Source organism: Lynx canadensis, chromosome B4, assembly GCF_007474595.2.
Source record: "Lynx canadensis isolate LIC74 chromosome B4, mLynCan4.pri.v2, whole genome shotgun sequence".
NCBI classification, from domain to species: domain Eukaryota; kingdom Metazoa; phylum Chordata; class Mammalia; order Carnivora; family Felidae; genus Lynx; species Lynx canadensis.
Window position 1 is genome coordinate 67,526,899 of NC_044309.1, and position 18,842 is coordinate 67,545,740.

General features: G+C 34.3%; 1 protein-coding gene and 1 long non-coding RNA gene across 2 annotated transcripts in view; both read left to right on the top strand.

Annotated features, from left to right (window-relative positions):
• The window catches only part of MUC19 (mucin 19, oligomeric), a 140,413-nt gene that overhangs the window by 54,689 nt on the left and 66,882 nt on the right, over positions 1 to 18,842 (top strand). Inside the window, exons 29-38 of the mRNA XM_032593777.1 lie at positions 34 to 134; positions 381 to 532; positions 1,251 to 1,389; positions 2,410 to 2,514; positions 2,609 to 2,803; positions 3,798 to 4,037; positions 4,108 to 4,264; positions 5,199 to 5,324; positions 6,644 to 6,785; positions 7,414 to 7,445. Of these exons, the coding sequence (XP_032449668.1) occupies positions 34 to 134; positions 381 to 532; positions 1,251 to 1,389; positions 2,410 to 2,514; positions 2,609 to 2,803; positions 3,798 to 4,037; positions 4,108 to 4,264; positions 5,199 to 5,324; positions 6,644 to 6,785; positions 7,414 to 7,445 (1,389 nt within the window). The remainder of the gene's footprint in view (positions 1 to 33; positions 135 to 380; positions 533 to 1,250; positions 1,390 to 2,409; positions 2,515 to 2,608; positions 2,804 to 3,797; positions 4,038 to 4,107; positions 4,265 to 5,198; positions 5,325 to 6,643; positions 6,786 to 7,413; positions 7,446 to 18,842) is intronic.
• LOC116738201 lies at positions 9,129 to 10,597 on the top strand. Its single transcript, XR_004343877.1, has 3 exons — positions 9,129 to 9,314; positions 10,090 to 10,122; positions 10,525 to 10,597. It is a non-coding gene; the product is annotated as an uncharacterized LOC116738201 (long non-coding RNA).

The window sequence follows — 18,842 nt, forward strand, 5'->3', positions numbered from 1 at the left end:
GGCCCTTGATTAACAACTTCATTTATCCTGCAGAGAATTGTTCCGGAGGGACTGAATTTGTTGACTGCAGGGACCCGAAGGCACAGAGAAGAGTTGACAGTACCTGTAGCACTCGGAACATACCTAGTTTTGATGTAAGGAACATGGCTTTGCAGTTAAACTTTTTGAAACTTTTCATTGTGTCAGGATAGAAGCCAACCAAAACATCAGTGAAAAAGAATTCGAAGGTCATATTTATTGTGTGTTATTTTGACTTGTCAAATGTTGGCTCTAAATGGATACTTGGTATATATTTATGCATGGTAAATGGATGTTGATAATGATAATGTGACATGTTACAGCAGCACCTGATGATGTATATTTTATATTTGTTCCTATAGGAGAACTTGCCTTGCAAACGTGGGTGCTATTGTCCAATTGGCATGGTTCGAAATTCTAAAGGAAACTGTGTCTTTCCTGAAGACTGCCCATGTTCTTTTGGTGGACAGGAGTATGACCAGGGAAGCGTTACCTCGGTTGGCTGCAACAAATGGTGCATAATAAAGAATTACTATAGGGGTACCTGGGTGGCTCAGTTGGTTAAGCGACAACTCTTGGTTTTGGCTCAGGTCATGATCTTGCATTTTGTGGGTTCAAGTTCTGCTTGGGTTCTGTGCTGACAGTGTAGAGTCTGCTTCGAATTCTCTCTTTGTCCCTCTCTCTTTGCCTCTTTCTCTGTCTCTCTTGAAATAAATCAACTTTAAATTAAAACCTTAAAAAATAAAAGACTATTTCATATGTTTTGGATATTAGAAAGTATAGTCTGCCCTTATTTTATAGGAAAGAAGTCATACTTTGAGATATTTGAAGAATAATGATCAAATATAGTTAAAATGCTATTTTTTAAATAGAAACTATAATTTTATTTTTTATTGAAGTATTGTTGACATATAATATTTTATTAGTTTTAGGTGTACAGCCTTGTGATTCAACAATTGTATACATTATCTAGCGCTCACCACAATAAGTGTTGTTACCATCTGTTGCCATACAAAGTTATTACAATATTATTGACTGTATTCCCTAGGCTATATTTTATGAAATAGAACCTTTATTTGGCATTTTCTATGGTTAACATGATATAATGAAGACAACTGCCAAATTTAAGTCAATATAAAACAAGGTTTTGTGCTTCTTTACAAAAACAGTGTGAGAATGTGAATCTTGGCATAATATAATTACCTCACTCTATCATTTTTTTTTTCTTTTAGTACTTGCATAAAAGGGTCTTGGAGCTGTACACACAATGAATGTCAAACCACCTGCCATATCTATGGGGAAGGTCATGTTAGAACTTTTGATGGAAAAAGTTACAGCTTTGATGGTCTCTGCCAGTATTCATTTCTTGAGGTAATTACTAGTGTGTTTGATCACAATTCTTCTATACTTAATAATTATTATTTATCTGCAGATGCTCTCTGGAGAATTTTATTCTCAAAATGTGAAATTTAAACAAATGGCCCCTTAAGTCTTTCTCAAAGACAGTACAATATAACAGTATCATGCTGACTTGGGAGGCGGTAGGTCTAGATTTCAACCTTGGCTCTACCCTTTCTCTGATGTGTGACTTTGGGCACATTCCTTAATCCCTCTGTGTCTCCGTTCCCTTATCTATAAAATGGGGATGGAAACAGCTCCCTTGAAACCAAATTTGGGCAAATATTGGAGCACATACTAAGTGCTCAATGAATGCTAGATATTTAACAACAGCGCTATCAGCAACGACAGTTACCACTTTATGAGTGCTTCTTTGCCAAAGCAAATTGATTACAAATAATCACTGCAATTATTATTCCTATGATGCAGATGAAGAAATTGAGGCTTAGCGAGGTTAAGCAACATGAACTAAGTAGAAAATGTCGTATTCAAAACCAGATCTGTGTGATTCCAGAGTTCACACTTGTTACATGCTGCTAAGCTGCTTCCTAAGTAATATCTAATTTCCTGAAATTTGGATTGTTTTATGCTTTAAATTTATATTGTTTTATGTTATGAAAATTTCATAAAAATCGGTGAGGGGAAATAAACAACTTTATCTAGTTATGTACAGAGCCTAGAAATAAATCAATGATTATAAGCCATGTTATATAATTTAAATACTTATGTAATGTGTTATAGTTCTAAACTTTTATAAAATATTACAAAAGGACCGAGTGAAAGCAAATTAACTAGGTTGGATTCAGCCAGGGAGGGCTACCTCTCCATATATGCAGTTAAATTATTGTCTTCTGGACATTCCATAACACAGCATATGGTAATTTATTGAGTTTAAGGTATCACTGTCTAAGAATTCTTTGTCTGATGCAAATATTGTAATTGAGTTCCACGTCCCTGATATTTATAAAGTATTATGATAATTTACTTTTAAAGGATTATTGTGGTCGTGAAAATGGCACATTCCGTCTCTTAACTGAAAGCGTCCCATGCTGTGAAAATGGGCTTACGTGCTCCAGAAAAATCATAGTTGCTTTTCAGGTATGGTACTGTTTCTCTTTAAATATTTTTTCTCTCGTTTTATGAGTGGCCAGATAAAACTGATGTTATCATAAGTCTGTCTTTTAATTTATAGGATCAGAATGTTGTTCTGCATGATGGGAAAGTAACAGCAGCCAAAACTACAGAAAGCAAGGAATGTGAAATCAATGGAAATACATATTCTGTACATACTGTTGGCCTGTACTTGATTCTGAAATTTTTAAATGGAATAACCATAATTTGGGACAAGAATACAAGAGTTTCTGTTATACTGGATCCACACTGGAATGTATGTATATCACTAATAAGTGATTACCGGGGAAACAAAATAATTTCTGTTTCTGAGAAGTAGAGACAATTCATCAGTGGAAAGTGAGAGAGTGGTAGTTTCTTTCATAGAATAAGCCTTCCACAACCGTTCAACCTTATGATGAAATAAGAAATGTAATCAAAGATGATAAGACCTGGTGAAAACTAAATGCAATAAACCTGAAGCATTCTAGTTTAATCATATTTGGTTACTTGAGATTATTGCATAATACAATTTTAAGGTAGCTGGTGAATATATAGAATTAAATATATTTCTTAGAACAAAAATTCTAAGAGCCTAAGAGTTTACTCACGTATGATTTGAAGCTAGTGAATATAATTATTTTTTAATAATTCTTAATGCATTTATCTTATTTGATACTAGATCATTTTGTGATATAGGATATCTTGGGTTAAACAGTACCAGGATCTTATCCACAGATTTTAATTTCCTTCTAAAATTTGGAATTTAAAATGGATTTATGGTGGGGGCACCTGGCTGACTCGGTCAGCAGAGCATGTCAACTGTTGATTTCAGGGTTGTGAGTTTAAACAACATGTTGGGTATGGAGCCTACTTAAAAAAAAAGGGGGGGGCACCTGGGCAAATCAGTGGCTTGAGTGTCTGACTCTTGATTTTGGCTCAGGTCATGATCTCATGGTCATGAGATCGAGCCCCGCATGGACTCTATGCTGAGTTGGAGCCTGCTTAAGAGTGTCTCTCCCTCTCCCTGTGCCCTTCCCCCTGTCACATGCTCTCTCTTCAAAAATAAAATAAAATACAAAATAAGAATAAAATAAAATAAATAAAGTAGATCTATGATACTATAAATGATCATAACATCTTTACGTATCTGTCTCTGTACACCACCATAGTGCATCTCACTTGTTAATTTTCCCTTCTGATCTCATCTCTTCATATATCTATATCCCTACTACAACCTACTTGTTAACTTCCCTTTCGGATCTCTACAGGGCAAAGTATGTGGTCTTTGTGGAAATAACAATGGTGATCTCAAGGATGATTTCACAACACGATATTCATCAGTAGCTGCTGGAGCACTGGAATTTGGAAATAGCTGGAAAACCAGTCAAGAATGTTCAGACACAGTAGCTCAAGCTTTCCCGTGTGACTCAAACCCGTACTGTAAGGCCTGGGCTGTGCGGAAATGTGAGATCATCCGGGACAGCACCTTCAGAGACTGCCACAGCAAGGTAGTATGGCTCTGAGAGCAGGGACCTGCACAGGCTTTGCTCCCAGAGACTCATGGGCCGTGTTCTCTAGGTGGACCCCAATGCCTACTATGATGCATGCATTGAAGAAGCCTGTGCATGTGACATGGAGGGGAAGTACCTGGGATTCTGCACAGCTGTGGCTATGTACGCAGAGGCGTGCAGTGCGGTTGGAGTCTGTGTCAGGTGGAGAAAACCAGAGCTCTGCCGTAAGTGAAGTCCATGTGTTGTTCTTATAAAAGGTAATTAGATAGCATTGTTTGGTTAGGTGATCAATCTTCTTTCCATATTTTCTATAAAATACATACTCTTGTGCCTAGAAGGTTTTCAAAACATGTTAATATGTTTATGAGGGGAAAAATCCCTATTTTTAAAAGTTCATCAAATTCAGTTGGAGTTTCTGAAGTTCTTATAACAGGGGAGAAATTAAATACTGATGGAAAGTATCTCTTATTCATACTTAGATGAACAATGAATTGTTTACCTAACTTGGTGTAGCCATATATCCTTGAACATTTACCTCATCTACTTTGGGTTCAAGTCCTTACACATTATCTTAAAAACGTTTATAGAGCCCTAGTCTTGATACATATATTGATATATATGGAATGTGATAATTTTAGTAGAAATCAGCTCTTTCCCTTCTAATGGAAAGTATTATGAGAGAAAATATGACAGATGAGAAATATTGACATTGAATCCACTTTTTATTCTTTATTATGCAAAGTGTTACATTGAAATCTTTAGTTACCTCATTCAGGAACTGTTATTTACATATTAAAGGAGCCTCCTTTTCCTAGAGATTTATTTTTGCAATTTAGTCTTGAACAGTAAAACTATGAATCTAGACTATGAGCTAAAATATCTTAAAATGGGAAAATCAGTGTTTACTTTTCTACCCCAAACCAACTTTGTGAGGTGTCAAAGGAAAGTGCTGTTTTGATCCTATATGCTCCCCCTCCATTTTTTGTGAGCTATTTTGGCTTATCGGGCAATTTGGATAAAGCCAAAGGAACCTGATAAGATAGAATGATATACGCTAGGTCTGTTTATTTGTTAATATCATTCAAAAATGCTTTGGAAAGGGAAAGGTGAAAATTGTTACATAATAGATGGAAGTAATTTGATACAATTAAATTACAGCTGTCTACTGTGATTATTACAATGCCCCTGGGGAATGCAGTTGGCACTATGAACCTTGTGGTACAGTGACTGCAAAAACTTGCAAAGATCAAGTTATTGGCCAGAAATTTTCTGCACTTTTAGAAGGTAAGGTAAACTTTAGTAATATCCATGAAGTAGTGAGAATTATATTGATATTTGAATACTGAAAATGTTATTTCTGCCAATTCAGAATCTTACGTTTTACTATTTATTTATATATTCATTCATTCATTTACTTGATGTTTATTTATTTATTTTTGATGGTGAGGGGAGAGAGAGGGAGACAAAGAATCCCAGCCTGGCTTGGTACTGTTCCTGTAGAGCCTTACACAGGGCTCCATCTCGCAAACCACGAAATCACGACCAGAGCTGAAATCAAGAGTCAGATGCTTAACCGACTGAGCCACCCCGGTCCTCACATTCTGTACTTTAACGAATAGGCATTTATACTTGTTATGACATTAATATTTCTACATAAGAAACATTTTCTGTAGGGGCCCTTGGGTGGCTCAGTCGGTTGAGTGGCCAACTTTGGCTCAGGTCATGATCTCACGGTTTGTGGGTTGGAGCCCTGCATTGGGCTCTCGGGTGACAGCTCAGAGCCCGGAGCCTGCTTCAGATAATGAGTCTCTCTCTCTCTCCCTCTCTCTCTCTCTCTCTCTCTGTCCCTCCCTCGCTCATGCTCTCTCTCTGTCTCTCTATCCTCAAAAATAAATAAACATAAAAAATGAAACATTTCCTCTAGACATATATTCTCTGTTTAATAAGACAGACAAGCAGTGGGGAGAATGCAGTGCTTCGGTCCCATTGTCAATTTTTATACCTTTCATTAGACAATATAGTTTGTTGAGACTGTAGTTTCAGAATGCAACGTATTATATAGTCCAATTAACTATATCCCACACGTCATCAGCACTTTGTTCTTAGCATTTCATATCTTGGAAAGGAAGAAGTGGCAAGAAAATAAGAAGATGCAGTAACTTCCCAGAGTCACCTCTGTGTTAGATCCCAGTCTCTGGGATCTTTTCAGCTCATTTTATTATGACACCTGGATCTTCATCTATCCTTACAAAAAATAGATATTTAGAATTGGCATTCACTTTTCAAGATATGTATTTATCAAAGTGTTGTATTACATTCAACATCATACCATCATTAAAGTTGCAAATTATTTTAAAATACTTCAGGAAACATTTTAGAAAAATAAATCAGTGAAAATGTATAAGTTCTCAGTTCTTAGGTTGATATTCCATTGCAAGAAGATCTGAATCCTGTATAATTTATATGTTTTTATTAAGAGTATGATGTCATTTTGCTATTATCTACTTCAGTTCATGTAGGCATTTAAGTAACTTTACAAATATATAATGCAATGTGACAAGTTTCTGTAAACAGAAATGAACCATGGGTCATCTTTCATACAGGATGTTATGCTAAGTGCCCAGATAGCGCTCCTTATCTGGATGAGAACACCATGAAATGCGTCAGTTTATCTGAGTGCAGCTGCTTCTATAATGATATCATACCAGCAGGTGGAGTGATTCAGGATAACTGTGGAAGAACATGGTACATTCTCTATTAACTTTCTAAGAAGCAATTCTGTTCCTTGCATTTTCATTTTTAAAAAAAATTAAGTATACATGTATAATTTTTAGCTTTCCTATTTCTAAATGATAAGGCTAGCATTAGGTTCAATTCCTTGTCAGTAATGCTAGTTATTTCATATTTTCAGTAAACCCATATGTCAACAAATGGCTTGTTAAATCTTATAATGAGGAAAACAGGAACAGAAAATGTCACTGGTAATTTTAGGTAAAAAGAAAGTTTTAATTCTATAAATGCAAGATCATGTTTACAGGCTTCAGACAGTGACATGGAAGCAAACAGGAGAAGTCTCTACAAGAGCAGCATGGCCAAGATGTCAGGTTTAAAGCTGAAAATGTAAGAACTAACTGTACAGCTTGACTGCAAAGCATTTTTTTAGGTGTCAAGAACACTGCAGTGAAATGATTAGGAATAATGGTACAGTACACCAAAAAATAAATGTCCTTTGGGGAAATGATTATTTATTGTTCCCTTATTTGGTATTGTTTCGATTCTCATGGTTAGACTATTTTTTGTTTCAAATTCGGGAGGCGTATGCCAGTAGGAGTCAAAATTTCAACCTTATTTTTTTTTTTAATTTAACTTTCAGCTATTGCATCGCAGGAGAGTTGGAGTGCAGTGGTGAGTCTTTGCATTTTATTCTAATTGAATTAGGGAAGACAAGGTACGGGGTTTGGGATCCTTTCAGATCATCAACAGAAAAAGGGGTAGGTACTTAAGGCTTAAACTGCTCCTCCCTCAGTGGTTTGGACAATTCCATTGCTGTGTATTTGTTCATGTTGTGTCATTTCAAAACCAATGCTGCCAAGGCATTTCCAACAACTAGCAAGTAGGTAGTCCTCCTGCTGCATGGAAGCCCCTGCCTATCTGTAGGCTCTGGGAATTAAGGCAGTAAGACATCACTCAAAACAGGTTCATGAAGGGATGGAGCTGAAAGGTCAGGATTAGATAAGATAGAATTAAATAATTGAGGGATCACTCATGAGCAACAAATCTTAAAGATGAATCTCAATAAGCTTTAAAAAAATATATGAGCTGCTCCCTGGTTTGTATTAGAAATTGCAGGGAGTAAAATAAACAAGATACAAATAATTCATTGGCAATTTGAGATTTTAGACTTTTTCACCCTTTTTCATTCTTCTCAATAATAGTAACTTATGTTTATTTCAGAAACTGCTCCTACAAATTCAACATTCACAGGTAAAATCATCATGGTTTTCTTTTTTAAAAAAGTTTTAAAATGTTTATTATTTTTGAGAGAGCGAGAGCGAGAGAGGGAGACACGTAATGCTAAGCAGGCTCCAGGCTCTGAGCTGTCAGCACAGAGCCCGACACAGGGCTCGGACTCGTGAACCATGAATCGTGACCTGAGCTGAAATCTGACGCTTAACCACCTGAGCCACCCAGGTGCCCCAAATCATCATGGTTTTCAATGTGTAGCTCTGATTTCTTTTTGTGGATAATCCTTTACAGTTTCACATCAGTCTATGCCAGTGAAAAATATGGTGGTAAATCTGATACAAAAATTTCAAATTAGAATGAACAGTTACTAGAAAATCTGTCAAAATGTTATTTCATTTTACTCTAGTGTATTCAGCTAGGAATATGATTAGAACATATATTAGGTAATGTATGCTTATTAGTTAAATATCATCCAAAGCTTGACATTTTTAGATAATAATTGGAACACGTGGAATGAAAATGAGTTAAATGTGGTCTCCCATGGAGTAAAATTTTAAAATCATGATTACATCGGGAGGTAATTTAAAAATATAGAAATAAAAAGTTACTTTCTTTTTCTTAACTCTTATATCGGCTGTAAGCTCCAAGGACGTTTCAGTCACGTCCACTCAGGAAGAGCGCTGACAGAATGCAGTCTAATTTTAGCTTTGGGACTTGCAACTTACTGGCAATATAAGCATAGTTAGAGTTGCTGCAGTGCACTTAACCGTATTCCTGTTCTGTGTGATGCAGGGGGAATTTTATTTCCTGTAGACCGATATTCAGAGATATCAGTGAAGAGATTGTGAAGTAAATTGGAAGCCTTATATTTTGATACTATATTTAAAGTTGTGTTATTGTCTGTAAAATGCTATTTAAATTTTTAGTTATTATTGCTCACTTACTTACAGCTAAGGTATCCCACGTCAGGGTTCTGAAATTTATTTCTTGGTCCTTAAATAGGCCTTATAAAATTCCTGTGAGATTTTGGTTAAATGATAAAAACAGAAAAAATTATTTTTTTGGGGGGGACATACAATAAATATATAGAATTATTTGTGTTGATTTTTTTTTTAAATTTAAATGAGAGATTATTTTGTCACTTAACCTCTGAACACAGGTTTAGAAATTTTCACTTAGTTTATGGTAAGTGATTTTTTAAACTAAATTTCCTGGTAAAATTATCCAAGTAATTTACTTTTCCTCAATAATTTCTTCCCTACACAGTTTCAGCTACAACAGCTACCTCCATATTAAGCACCGAAGCAGGTAAAAAAAAAAAAAAAAAAAGTTTGCCTTTTAGCTTCTTTTTTTTTTTTTTTAAATTTTTTTTTTTTTAACGTTTATTTATTTTTGAGACAGAGAGAGACAGAGCATGAACAGGGGAGGGGCAGAGAGAGAGGGAGACACAGAATCTGAAACAGGCTCCAGGCTCTGAGCTGTCAGCACAGAGCCCGACTCGGGGCTTGAACTCACGGACTGTGAGATCATGACCTGAGCCGAAGTCGGACGCTTAACCGACCAAGCCACCCAGGTGCCCCTGCCTTTTAGCTTCTAAATCAGCAGCAAAGTGAATTTGCAATGCGGCAATTTGGCCCTTTTTTCAAATTTGTCATTCTCTATTTATTTCCTAAATGCCAGATAGCAGGGTCTACATCCAGTTGTAATATTAGTGAAGAGCATCTTCCCTATTCAGAGATTATGCATCCTAAAGAGAACATTCTCCGTACTAGTTTGGAGAAAGTGAAGAAAATTCTACTACATTCTATGTTAAAGTCTTTAAAAATGATTTACAACTTATCCTTTACTAATATCAAAGAATCTCAATGTTAATTGAATGATTTGTAGTAAAGCAATAGCCTAAAGACTACAAAAAGTGTTTTGAAATGTGTGGACATCTGATTAATACATTTAACTGTTACATTTAATCATTTATTTGCATTAGACATATATGTAAACACATCTCTAAATAAATACTTTTAATTTTGTCTTTTAACACAATTTTAACATACATTTCCAAATATTTGCCTCCTTCTTTGTATAGCAATAACATTGGTGACCAGGAGCTCAGGTGCAGGTAAGCCATAATCTTCACCCACAACTTAATCAAGAGGGCATTTACAAAAAAACAAAACAAAACAAAACAAAAAACCCAAAAAACAAAACTTCTTTTTGCACTATTATATCTTTCTAATGACATTTTATGGGGACTTTTGTTTTGTTTGTTTTTAAGAATGCTTTAGAGGAAGACCTTGGAAAAAATGTTATGCAAAATGATGTTTTCTTGACATTTTACTTGTGGTCTATGGATTTGAAAGCTTTAATTTTATACTTTAACATCTATCCACCTATATGATTAAATTTCTTTGAAACATTAATTTCAAGTTGACCCATTTTATACATGACCATAGATGTTCTCAGAAGCATAATGTTCCCTCTGTGCAAAACTAATTATTTTCCATTGTTTTCTCTAATTCAGCAGCTTCCATTCCAGTGATTACAACATCAAGCAGCGAAACAACAGGTGGGTGAATCAGAAAACTTGTAAAATGACAATGCAGGGGTTTTTTTTACATATATTAAACATTTTTTTAACTTAAAGCCTATTTTAATCAATATACCCACTTGTTTATATTTAGGACTTTTTCTTCCCCACCTGAATACTTTCACTTTCTCCTATTATTTATTACTTTCTCTATTAAAAAAATGGATATATATTTACATGCATGATATGTTTTGAGGTAAAATTGACACATACCATTATATTAGTTGCCGGTGTACCTCATAGCAACTTGGTATTTATATATATTGCAAAATGATCACCATGATAAGTCTAGTTTACATCCTTAAAGTCTCAGACCATGTTTTGCCCTACCTGTATTCCCAAATGCACCTAGTTCCAAGCTGTGTAATAGTTATCATTCATTAAATATTTGTAGAATAAATGAATGACTCTTCTTTTTCCCCGTCCCAAATTTATAATTCAGGTATTTTTTTAGGGCGGTGGGGGGCAACAGAATTTCTGGTGAAGGTTAGACTATTGGTTAGCTATTATTGTATTGAAACTCTTACAGTTTATACATTCATTCATTGCAGCTAATCTTCTTTCTATAAAATGCAAATGTACACTGCAAAATCAAGACTACTTTTGGATTATAATTTTATATCATGATATAGAATTACAACTATAATTTTGGGTATTTTGTAATTATCAGCAGTGTCTGATTTATTTGGTAATTAATATATTTCTTATATTCAAAGGGCAAATATACTTCTTAAGTATCAGCCCATCATAGTATGGAATATCATTAAAAATGCCTAAACTAACATGTTTAATTTTTGTCAAACTCTCTCTCATGTTGCATGTTATTAGCAACACTAAGCACTACTGACTTGCTCAGTGTAAGTCTTGGAAAGACTGACAGGTTTTAGAAGTATTTTTCTCTATTCTACAAGTGTAAGTGTATTTCCCAAGACATAGTAAAAATTCCATGCCCAAAGTCCTTCTATGTTGTTTCTTATACTGCAGAAAATTTTTCTCGCCATGTATTATTTCAGTCATTAGCAATGACTAAACTTCTAATTCTCATCCCACTTCTGTTTCCATGAAGATTAATTTCATTTTATATAGCTCTCTTTTAGTTAAAATCATTTGTTCAGCTATTAAAACTTTTGAATATTGTGACCATTTAAAGAAATAGAACTACTCTTGACTATGGATTTGATGCATTGTACAGTTGTGCATGCGTCATAAGCAATTTTGATAACTATTTCAATGTAAAGATGTTATCTGCATCCTATATCACAGTAGGTACTCAGAAATATGAAAACTGGCTTGATTTTTGTTTAGTTTATACATGTATTTCCTTTCATTGTTTTTATATCCCCAAGAATTCAGTTTTGAACATAATATTATGGAAATTTCATTTTGTCGACACTTTGTATTATAGCAAGCAAATTTTTATATAAAACAGCAGGTCATGAATAGATTACTGAAGTAGTTTTTGTGAGCAACGGATGAAATTGTAGATGTAAAATGTTTAATTAACCTTAAAACACTACAAAAATTTCATTAATTATGTTCACCATAGTATTTAAAAAATCATAAAGCTAATGTATAGTTGAATTATAGGAGAGATTACCTGGCTGATTTTTCCCCCCAGAATTCATGAGGTATTAATTATTATTTATGCTTAGCCTTCCCAAATCCTAGTGTTTTATTTCATTTCATTGAATTTCTAGCAGGTATTTCATGTTCCAGAAATATAATATTAATAATTTACTAAAATGCCACTTTAGTACTATTTTGTAAGATATAGCTAATAACAACTTTTTAAAAACTATTTATTTATTTTTTAATTTACATCCATGTTAGTTAGCATATAGTGCAGCAATGATTTCAGGAGTAGATTCCTTAGTGCCCCTTATTCAACCCCTCTAGCAACCCTCTGTTTGTTCTCCATATTTAAGAGTCTCTTATGTTTTGTCCCCCTCTCTGTTTTTATATCATTTTTGCTTCCCTTCCCTTATGTTCATATGTTTTGTATCTTATAGTCCTCATATGAGTGAAGTCATATGATATTTGTCTTTCTTTGACTGACTAATTTTGCTTAGCAAAATACCCTCTAGTTCCATCCATGTAGCTGCAAATGGCAAGATTTCATTATTTTTGATTGCCGAGTAATACTCCATTGTATGTATATACCACATCTTCTTTATTCATTCATCCATCGATGGATATTTGGGCTCTTTCCATACTTTGGCTATTGTTGATAGTGCTGCTATAAACGTTGGGGTGCATGTGCCCATTCGAAAGAGCACACCTGTATTCCTTGGGTAAATACCTAGGAGTGCAATTGCTGGGTCATAGAGTAGATCTATTTTTAATATTTGAGGAACCTGCATACTGTTTTCCAGAGTGGCTGCACCAGTTTGCATTCCCACCAGCAGTGCAAAAGAAATCCTCTTTCTCCAATATCTTTTGCCAATATCTGTTGTTGCTTAGCCATTCTGACAGGTGTGAGGTGATATCTCCTTGTGGTTTTGATTTTATTTCCCTGATGATGAGTGATGTTGAGCATTTTTTCATGTGTCGGTTGGCCATCTGGATGTCTTCTTTGGAGAAGTGTCTATTCATGTCTTTTGTCCATTTCTTCACTGGATTATTTGTTTTTTGGGTGTTGAGTTGGATAAGTTCTTTATAGATTTTGGATACTAACCCTTTATCTGATATGTCATTTTCAAATATCTTCTCCCACTCTATTGGTTGCCTTTTAGTTTTGATGATTATTTCCTTTGGTAATAACAACTTTAAAGGAGGGTTTACTGTATTCTAGTGATTAGATACACTTATTCATTCATTATCTCATTAAATCTCAACAATTGCCTGAGTAAGTAATATTCTGTGGACCCCTCTGTCTTCATCATTTTGCAGGGAATGAGATACAAAGAGCTTACATAATTTTTCCAGAGTTATAAAGATCAGAAGAAAAGGAATTTTCTGGTGTGATACAGAGAGAAACTGGCATTGTTTTTCTTTTCCTTATTATCCATGAAATACAGAAATTATTATCAGAAATTATCATTTCAAAGACATAAATCATTAAGGTCGCCCCAACATTATTCTAAAATCAGGAGACAAAAACAATTTTTTATGTTAAAATTGTCCAATTGTGCCACAAATTGTATGTGTTTTAAATAAATTTAGTCAAATAATCCCAATACACAGAAAACATTGCTTATCAAGTTATCAAATTATTGAGACATTTTCAGCATTCGTTAATAATGTATGTATAGCTTATCTTGTTGCTGGAATAAATCTGCAAATGCTTTTTTCCCAGATGAACTGAGGCAGACAAAATTTTGATTATTAATTAAATCTCAATTTTAAATGAATGGTAGTGGTAAAACTTGATTTAAATTTTAGCTTCTCATTCACTGTCCCATATCTTTTCTGAGACTATGCCTATATCATTTATATCAAGAGGAATTTAGAAGTTACTCAAGTAATAACTTATTTAGTTTCCCCAAAAAAGCTGTGACTGGTAGGCTTGGCTCATACCTCTCATTCATCTTGGTGGATTCGATTAACTGGACAATCATAAATTGTCTACCTCAGCATGTGCTATAGACTCCTGGACTGGGTACAAAATATTCAGAATAAAATGGAAGTTTCTGAATTTTAACAACCATAAGAGACCACATGTCCATTTACCCCCAACTCAGGAATCATAACAATCTGTATGAAGTGAGGATGTCAATCAGAACAATCTTAGAAAATACTAGTCATATGTTTACTGGGCATTTTATTTTGAAGTTCTAAAAGGAAAACAAAAAAAAAGCCAAGCCTGGTGATGTTGTTTTTCATTTTCCATGTAAGAATAAGACATTACATTTTAAGACATACCAACATATGTTTCCTTTTTAAACTTGTTTTTTCTAAATTCATCCAATAAGCATCATAATATAGTAAAAATAAAACCGCTTATAGTGTTTGCCTTTTGAACACTTTTAAAAGAAATACATTCTTTTTGTGGAGTAGTTGCCTTACAAATTGTAGACTTGAAAGCTACATTCCACTTCTTTTACTGACGTCCATGGTTTAAAAGTTGAACAGCATTTGACAAACTGGGATGAATCCATAGCTACATAATCATTTTTTGTTTTTCAGCTTTCTAGGGGTGAACTGCTTGATCAGTGATGAGAAAATGGGTGCTGAAATAAGGGTTTCGTCCTCATCACTGGCAAAGTTTCTTGTTACTTTCTAAATATAGTATACATCAACTAAAATATTTAAATAGCTACTTAAAAGTAAACGTTTAACATTTTCCAGATATTATAGCTAGGAAGACACATCATTTTGAATAGGTACTGTCTCTTAATGAACTCTCGGAAGTAGGTAGAGGGATTTCATTCTTAGATATGGGAACCCATTTCACCCAGAATTTTGGTTTATAGTCTCAGTGTTCTAAGTGTAGTTTCATTTTGGATAATATGTTAGTATGTTTGAATTGAACCAATGTGATTCATGGGTTGATTTAATTTAGTCAAAGCTTTTCTACTTTTATTTTCTACTTTGTCTTAAGATTTCAATTTACAGTTATAAAATTTATAGGTATAAAAACCTATATTTCTTGAACACATAGGTAAGGCTTATTTTTATCTTTTTTAATGTTTATTTATTTTTGAGAGAGAGCGTGTGTGCTTGCACACAAGTGGAGGAGGGGCAGAGAGAGAGGGAAATAGAGGTTCCAAAGCAGGTGCCACACTGACAGCTGAGAGTCCAATGTGGGTCTTGAACTCATGACCTGAGATCATGACCTGAGCCAAAGTCGGATGCTTAACCAACTGAGCCACCCAGGTGCCCCACAATTGATTGATTGATTTTTTAAGTGTTCATTTATTTTTGAGAGAGGGAGACAGAGGATCTGAAGCAGGCTCCTCACTGACAGCAGAGCACCCGATGCAGGGCTCGAGCTCACAAACTGCAAGATCGTGACCTGAGTGAGCCAAAGTCAGACACTTAACTGACTGAGCCACCCAGGCACCCCAAGATTTATTTTATTTTTTTGAATATAATTTATTGTCAAATTGGCTTACATACAACACCCAGTGCTCATCCCAACAAGTGCCCTCCTAAATGTCCATCACCCATTTTCCCTCTCCCCACCCCCCCATCCACCCTCAATTTGTTCTCTGTAATTAAGAGTCTCTTGTGGTTTGCCTCCCTCCCTCTCTGTAACTTTTTTTCCCCCTCCCCTTCCCCCATGGCCTTCTGTTAAGTTTCTCAAGATCCACATATGAGCAAAAACATATGATATCTGTCCCAAGATTTATTTTTTAAAAGAGACTGGGCAGAAGGGCAGCTGTTGGCCATTGTCTTGTTCAGTGGGTGAAGTAATTTTGATCAAGTACTAGATGAAATACTTCCCTGAATCAAGTACTTTTTACTGACCATTATTATTTTTTAATCTATAACTTGAAAAGATTAAACAAATTATTTTAAAGTTTCTTTCCATAAATTTAAATGACATTTCTCAAGTGGATGGAAGGCCAGGTAAGAGAAGTGACTAGGTCCTCAGGAGAGGGATTGATGATTTATTTGATTTTATATTCAAGCATCTTGTATAGAAGTTATGGTATGATTATACTGTTGCACATTTCTTTGAGTTAAATAGCATAGGAGTGAAGTGTACTTTTAATTAATTTAGAAAAACATTGAAGAAAACTTTAAAATCACAAGGGAAGCAATTTGCAAAGCTTAAGCTTTTCTCCATGCATTATATATCTATTTTTTTTTCTATACAGTAAATGCTTTCAAAGGGTTAAAATATCCTGAGAGATGCCTAGCCAACCATTCCAATAAGTATGTTAGTTTTAGAAGAAATATTATGCAATTATGGTTTTTTTTCCTGTTGAAATTGACAGATCTTGACACAGAGCTAACATTTACTGAGCAGTTTTCTAAGTATTTGACACATATTATCTCATTTGATACAGAAAACTCTGTGAAGTAAGTGCCATTATTTTCCCCAATTTACAAATGAGGAAATGGAAGCACAAGAAGTTTAAGTTATGTGTCCAAGGTTGTCTGCTAATAAGAAGCACAGAGAGGATTAAAATTCAGGACATCTTTTTCTAGATTCCAGTCCTAATGCTGCTGTGTATTTAAGAAAGAGAATAAAATTGAATTTAATATAAATTAGTTATTGAAATAGTTGCATATAATTTCAGATTCCAATTTCAATTTGGTAGTTGTGTTAAAATTTATGATTTATGTAGTAATTTTCTATTAAACTATAAAAAAGCTCATTGACCATATGGGATATTGGTTCATATAATTAAAAAGTGGGTTTTGTGACATAATGATTTGATATCTTAAAATGAATTTTTTTTTACTTTCTCGAAAAGTTAAAATCTTAGAGTGTTACAACTAATTTGCATAAGGAGCTTATTCTAAAATAGTATCCATCATAGAAAGAAAATAATTACATTGGGATATTATAGAGAGTCACCTCAGTGTAGTGGGAAGTAGAAGCAGAAAAATAAGAATTTGAATCTCTTCTGTTCTACTTACTAGCTGTATGACCCTAGTTTAAATCTTCAAACACTCTGAACATTAGTTTTCTCATTTATTAAGTGGGAAGGATATAATATCTTTATTACAGGACTTGAGTAAAGAGTAAATGTAATGGTGCAGCTTAGAATAATACACAGTAAGACCTAGTAAAATCAACTCTATTATTACTAAGTTTTTTTTTAAGTTTATTTATTTTGAGAGAGAAACAGAGAAAGCAAGTAGGGGATAGGCAAAGAGAGGGAGAGAGAGAATTCCAAGCAGGCTCTGCACTGTTAGCGCAGAGCCTGATGTGGGGCTCTCACTCACAAACTGTGAGCTCCTGACCTGAGCCAAAACCAAGAGTCAGACACTCAACTGACTGAGCCACCCAGGTGACCAGTTACTATTAACATTTTTATAAAGAATAATTTATTGTGTAAATGAACTTAGATTTTAGCAAAGGAGTTTAGTATTTTTTATAATCAGAAACCCAACTACTTTCTGGATCAAAACCTGGGTTATTTTTTTCAGAAATACCATATTTTAGAAAAACTGCAAGCTTTGAAGTACCAGAATTGTTGTTTATTAGGGAAGTATTATGGATACTCCTTAAGCTTATCTTTCAGAAGTTAATATTAAGCAAAATGGAATCCACTCAGGGAAAATGGCAAAATAATACTTTTATAAAAATTAAAATGATTCTTTAATCAGAAAATCTTAGTAGTAGCTGGAAAATTAATTGCAAGATTTTATTTTAATTATTCAGTCTATTATGTAGTGGAAAATAAACAAGGTAAATTAAATTATTTTTTAATTAAGCTTATGAGGTAAAAATAAATCAACACAATCACTTTGAAAATTTTTGGAGTGGATTATTAGTTCATAATGCACAGAGCTATCAATATTTTGGCAGCTCTTATGAGCAGTTACCTCTTGGCAACAAAGCAGCTGATACATAGTAATTCACAATATCAAGTCCTTTAAGCATATGTGTTCATTTGTAAGTGAAGGAAAATATTAACTGTAATTGCTGTGGTTATGGATGCCAAAATTAATGAGAACAGTAATGCTTTATCAGTTTTGGTCATTAACCCATGAAGAAAAGTGGATTCTTCTCTATTCATGTTAGTAAAAACTTATCCATATTTTTATCACTATATCAACAATTTTAGACATATCTTCCAAAGTTTATTTGTGGGGGGAAATAACTGCTATATTATATATAGTAGCCCAACTGGTATGTACTCCAATCTGTGACTACTTTAGATAAATCTTCTGGCCCTGATTTAAGATGGGTCCTGGAGATCCACTTCGGAGCCTGTTGCCATGTTAGCCATACCAATCGCGAGGAAAGGCCTATAAATGTGTTTTCTCCTTCGTACGCTAAAAATATTTGCAGTCTGTGCTCTGCCATCTATGGTGAGCCACTGTGTTCCCCTTGACTCCATTTGATCAGAGAATATTCAAATGTGGAAACCGTGGAGAAGATTTTGATTCTGTTCCATGTGATAATGCTGCTTTTAATTAAATGTTACTGTGCTCAATTTGAAAGAGCTCAAACTGGAATCACTGCAGTTCCCTAAAGGTTACATCTATACTGGGAAATGAAACCTGCAACATATTCTTTTGAAGTATCACGATGTATCCTGCTGCATCATTATAATCTTGATAGTCTCTGTGGGCCATGGAACAATAGTCCTTCTATGTGATCCTTGCATCCAGATCAGCAAGGCATTTTA